At 41.7% G+C, this 6,115-nt stretch overlaps 1 protein-coding gene across 1 annotated transcript in view; it reads left to right on the top strand.

The window, feature by feature from the left end:
• Window positions 1-397: 397 nt before the first annotated feature.
• The window catches only part of itpr2 (inositol 1,4,5-trisphosphate receptor, type 2), a gene marked incomplete at its 5' end in the record, with an annotated part of 52,809 nt that continues 47,091 nt past the window's right edge, over window positions 398-6,115 (top strand). The window contains 4 exons of the mRNA XM_079223287.1: window positions 398-489; window positions 4,708-4,778; window positions 4,897-5,015; window positions 5,099-5,185. Of these exons, the coding sequence (XP_079079413.1) occupies window positions 398-489; window positions 4,708-4,778; window positions 4,897-5,015; window positions 5,099-5,185 (369 nt within the window). The remainder of the gene's footprint in view (window positions 490-4,707; window positions 4,779-4,896; window positions 5,016-5,098; window positions 5,186-6,115) is intronic.

Genomic DNA, 6,115 nt, shown 5'->3' with positions numbered 1-6,115 from the left:
ACTGAGATGTGTATTTTCTTAACGCCTTTTCAGAATAAAAACAAAAACATGTCACTGAACAGAATCCGCTGAAAGCCTGACAGCAGCAGTCTCCTCCCCCTGAAGTGGATGAGAAGAAGAGCAGCCTCCGGTCTGCCTGACATACAGGAAGAAGTTGAATAAGTCTCAAAACACCGCGCTGTCTCCAAACAAATCGACACCAGTTTATTTTTTTCCTGCACTTTCGCTTCAATCGACTTGCTTAAATGTGCAGCTGGAAGAGTGAAGGTGAATCTGAAGACTGCAGCTGAAGTGCAGACGCGCTAACGTGCGGATTTCTCCCCACGAAGAGAAGAAGAAGTAGCAGCGTTTTCAAATGGAGAAACCGGGACACATGTAAAACGTGTATTGAGTGAAAATGTCAGAGCACAGGTCCAGTTTCCTTCACATCGGAGACATTGTGTCTCTCTGCGCGGAGGGCTCGGTGAATGGCTTCATCAGTACTTTGGGGTAAGTTCCTCATGTTCTCAGGGGAGTCCGCAGAGATCAACGCTGAGTACTTTCACTTCACGGCTGACTCCACTCGTTGCCTCTCTTTCTTGCCACTTGTTCGCTGTAAAAGTTAAAAGTGCGACCCGAGGCCAGTAAGGCCCGTCAGCGCGCTAACCGCTGCTCCTCAGGAAATCCTTCACGTTTTACGCAAATGTACCCGGAATGCAAAGCAGCGTGCTTCCCACACAGGGCACGGTGTTGCCCATTGCAGGTACACGAGCGGAACTTGTGTTATGCTGTGGTCCCCAGAGCCCGGCCCGGGACCGGGGGGGCGATGCGAGGAGCTGCCAGAAAGGTCCTCTGCAGAATAATGAGTCTCTATGTTCCCAGTCATTTAAAAAAAAAAAAAAAGTGATGATTAGGAGTTATGGTGGATTTTAATGCTGCTCACTCCTCCTTCACCTTCACCCTGGAGACATTAAGATATGTTGTCTGTGTGTGAGTTCACTGACCCTCAAGAGCACTGCATTCTGTCCTCTAATATTAATATCTGACATGTTTTTACTTGAGTAAAGCTGTAAACCGTTTCTATGTGGAGAGTGTGTTGTGTACACTTTGAGGTGTCCGCGGGGCCCCATGATAGCAGCCAAGTTTAGAAGAGATCTGAGCCATACTGCGATTTAGGAGAGAGTGATTTGGAGTTCCAGATGCAGTCACCAGGCCATCATTTAAAGCATTGGTGACCAACCTGGGGGCCAGGACTTCCTCAGTGGGCCATCACTCAAATTTGAGGGCCCACAAGATAAGTAATGGAACAGGAAAAAAGAAATAGCAGACCATTTATATTACATTTTTGAAACTTGTGATTGCTGACTGCTCATATACATACATATATATTATGATGAGGGGAGTAGACTTGCGTCATTTTAACCTTACAGAGTTTTTGGATCCACTGCGTCAACATGAGTTTGTCTTTGTTTCATCTCATATTGTCAGTTGTCAGTTTGACTCCATAATTGAGGCTGTGTGTAGGTGTGATAGAAACTGCTTTTCATGTTGTCATTCTCCACACAGCAGTGCAAAAAATGACACCAGCAGTTTCTTTGTGGCTGTATTTCCTCCCGAGCTAAAAGCCTCAGCACAAGGTGAAATACCTCGGTGGTTCCAGGTGCACTGTGGCCTCTGAGCCTTCCGACAAGGGTGGACAGATCGACTGGCCCTGAGGAATGAGTGAGCCCCACCCACCTCCTCTCCCTTTCCCTCTGTTTCTCACTCGTTCTTTCTTATTATTCTCCCTTAAATCTCTCTTGTAAATAATAACTTCACACAACAGCCGGCATACTCTGGTGTTAAAGCCTCTTCTTCAATGCCGTGGAGGAGTAAAACAATCAACGGTTGCTTGGGGCAAATGACAGGTAAAGCATGTTGGCACCTTGCCTTGCAACCTTTTTGTACGCAACAATGTTCCCTGCCCCACTATCTGCTGCAGTGCACACATCCAACATTCTTTCTCTGTCCGAAAGGCTCCCTTAACTGTAAAGGCCGGTGCCAGGGCAGCAGCACACACCTACATTTCAAAAAGCAAAAGTGCACAGCAGCGATTGTTCCCAGTTCTTGTTGTTGTGAAGCAAAGCAGTGAAACTGTTATCAGGGCTTCAATAACTCTTGTAGTTTGACAGGAGCGCTGAGTATTCAAGGCCCAGAGAAAGAGCTCCCTGAGCCACAGCCTCTCTGAGCACAATGCAACCTCGGCTACACAAGGCTGCTCCTGCACTTGTTTGCTTTGGATAACATTAAATCTGCCAATTCTTCACACACCTTTCATTGCAAACACTCAAACGCCAAGTGACCTTTTAAAATCCTTATACAGTTATTTGGCTGATCGAGAACCATTAGGAACCTTGACCTCTTGAATTTTCTCACATATTTTATTATCAGAAAGGATCATTTTGGAGATCAATGATATTTGTTTGTTTGATAGTAATCCACTTCATTGTGGATCTGTAGTGTATTTATGAGAGACACATTATAAGACAAATATGATTCTGTGTCCATTATTTACATTCAATATTCTTCTATGTACTTATTTTACCATTGATTTATATGTTCCATAATAAGTGACATTATCTCAGGATACATTTGATGAGAAAGTGCATGACTCAATTAGATTACTGCGCTGCTTTAGCTGCCCACTGAAACATGCAAAAACAGGCATTGGTTGTTAAATCTGTCATAGTTTTCTTACAGGTGAGTCACTCCTTGGTTGACTATTATTTTTTTCCATTAGAAAACACTTGACAGTACACGCATACCTCACCTGCTGTTCTGCGTTACATGCTGTATGTTTTCTGTGTTGTCGTCTCAGTTCACTCAACACCAGCAATGGAGCTAAATTTAGCTTGTCTGTGTCCAGCGTGGTATCATCGGTTCATGTTTAACTCGGTTACAGAGCAAGATCTTGCGCTGGCTGAGAGTTCGCTCGTCTGTTTGAACTAAAGTCCGGCTCTCTGCCGATTTTTAAAATGACTTATTTATGAGCTTGAGTGCCTTTTCCAGAGAGCCTTCCTGTTTAGCCATTTAGCACTTGATTCTGCTTCCTGTTGGGCTCTATTGTGTCTCATTGAGATATAACTCTGATACAGCGTTGCATGAAATAGTACACGGCCTGTGGATTGACACTGATCAAGTGCTGTGGCATAAATAGGAAATGGCTCTGCTCACTTCAGCAGGTCTGCCAGCTTTGTATGAATTGGAGGAATTTGCATTGCATTATGTTTCTCCTCAGTGGACGGGATGAATGGATGTGCTTGTGCACCTCGGCCTTTGGTGCAAGCGGGATAAAGAGAATGGGATGATATGGAGGCTTTGATATAGAAATTCCCGGCTGGTGTCATAGAATATATTCTATCAGATTGAAGTTGCAGTTTTTCTCTGGTATACAGCTATCTGTGACTGTTATACTGTAAAGAACCTACAAACACTGAATGTCCCAAACAACACACCCAAATGAACACTTCCTCAAACAATGTGACCCTTGACTACAGAGAACAGTTTTTTCACGCGTATGTTACACCTAGATCTCAACTAAAGTCTACTGTTACTCCAGATTATCTCACATTGGCTTTCCTAAATAAACCAATTTCCTGAAAGAGGATTAGAGTAACTCCAGGACTAAATGAAGGCAGGTGTAACTGCAGACCAATGGATTTATTTCAGCTGTTTAACAACATAACATTTACTGACTGGAACAACCAGTTTTTTTTAATATAGGCAGTCCAGACCTACATGAGTCAAAGTAAAGAACTGACCGGTATTCTACATTTACTTTTTACTAAATGCTGTTTTGCAACATTCAGGCATGTCAGCGCTTGCCTTTACAGTACATATCTGTTCTCAGCTTCCTCAATTTATCGGAATGCCAGTCTAACGTGTGAATTATACTAACCTGCCGTGCGACACTAAACCTGTCAGTGAGACATCTCTGTTGTGTAACTAGCAGATAAAAGGCGACAATGTAGGAAATATGGCAGTTATTAAGTGGACTTCCCCCCTTGAATGCCCTCTAATCAACCCTGCACAGAAACCACATGTCTTCTTCTGGTGGCAGAAGTCGATACATGCTCTAGTAACCTACAGTTGACTTAAAAGAGAAGCACACTCTTCAATAACCAAAACAATGTTCACTCCACGTTGATATCGGTTGAAAACTATCTTTTGTTATGAATAATTAGATAATTCTCTACCCATCCATTTTCCTTTTTCACTCTGTAAAAGCCACAGAAACCTGGATATCATGTTAGCCTGGTTTATATTATTTACAATCTGTAGACTGAGCAAATTTCCCTGAGCTGGGCTGGAGATCAAAGTGACGTTAAATTAGATGAGCTCTGTCCAGAAATGTTCAGAGCGTCAGATCTGAAACCGGGAAAGCTTTCTGAAGATGCACATGATGGTAAACGGATCCTTCACTCTTTCTTGTGTTGCCAGCTGAGCGTTTCCACCTGCAGGAGGCCAGTGAACTGTAGAGCAAGCGTGGTTCTGAGCCCACAGATTCAAACGATTGGTTTTAATTGAAATCTGAGACTTGGCTTTGTGTGTTTGCATTTGACTGTGATCCCACAATTGGACTACATTGTGTCATGTACGTCTTTTGTTTTTATGGTGTGTGACTTAGTGAATACTGGTTAAAATATGAATAAATACTATTCTACTAATATTTTGTCGATTTCTCTGCAGGCTTGTCGATGACAGGTGCGTGGTCCAGCCTGATGCTGGAAACCTGGCCAACCCACCCAAAAAGTTCAGAGGTGTGTAGTAATATACTAGTCACACTGGCTCGAGGAGACACACACACAGTCAGACACACAACTTAACTTGAGTCACAGAGTGATTCCTGTGTTCCTGAATGCCTCTCCTCCTCCCCAGATTGCCTCTTCAAGGTGTGTCCCATGAACAGGTACTCGGCCCAGAAGCAATTCTCGAAGGCAAAACAAGGAAAACAAGGAAACAACAACACACAGGGAGAGCTGTTTAAGAAGTTACAGGTAGAGCTTAAATCACAATCTGCATCTAGATCTCCATATTTATTTGGGCCGAAGCTTTAGTAAATCTCTGTCTCTTTACCCAGCATGCAGCAGAACTGGAGCAGAAGCAGAATGAGTCGGAGAACAAGAAGCTCCTTGGAGAAGTTGTGAAATACAGTAATGTCATCCAGGTACAGCCCATCTTTTCAGCAAACACCTGTCAGCTTGTCTTTAATCCAGAGGCTTGTTTAGTTTTTTTGTGTTTACTGAGGTTGTGTTACTGCCAGCTGATGGCTCAGACCATTTTGAAAAAGTCCACAATAATAGTTTTCGGTTTCACTGATGGCTAAACTCTTGTTTTAGGGGTTAAATTGAGGAAAGCATAAGCATATTTAACTGCTGTTGCAAAAGTCGTTCAAAGCAGTCTCCATTGTTCCTTCAGTGAGCAGGCCTCTTTCAATAAGCAGTTTGTTAGTGTTGACTTAACACTGGTATATTTGACCTTTTTTTTTTTAATGGAATTGGAAAATATGTTGTGTGGTAATACACACACTTTTTCAAATGATGCCACATTGAATAAAATAGTGAAACAACTCTTTTGAAAAATAAAAAATAAGTTACCTTGAGGCAAAACCTACCTCTACTTTTTCCTAAAAGGTTCATCTTCTCTTCTCAGTGGTAGAACATAGAGAATACTAATGTGACACACTTTACTTAGTATTTAATTGAATGCCCCTTTTATAATGTATACTCCACTACAATTCATTCAATCTATTTGAATTATTTTGAGGTTGGACAAAACATGTTTTGTGAAGGTATCCCTTTTGGTAATTGTGATGGGATTTTCTTTTTTTTTTTTTTTTATAAACCAAAGAAGCAATTAATTTAATTGAGGAAATAATCATTAGTTAGTCATATACAAACACACATTATTACATGAATAATAACAATCTAATAAATATTTTGCTGCATTGAGTACTTTTGATATGTTTTCCTTTACTTAAAGTTACATTTTAAAGCAGAACTTTAGTCTTTATTGGAGTATTTTTACAGTTGGGTATTAGTATTTTTACTCAAGTATCTGAATACTTCCTCCACCACTGCTCTTGCAGTGTTTAAAC

Source organism: Taurulus bubalis (assembly GCF_910589615.1).
Source record: "Taurulus bubalis genome assembly, chromosome: 9".
Lineage (NCBI taxonomy): Eukaryota > Metazoa > Chordata > Actinopteri > Perciformes > Cottidae > Taurulus > Taurulus bubalis.
The sequence above is the reverse complement of the archived record's forward strand: the minus strand, read 5'-3'. Positions and strand labels throughout refer to the sequence as shown.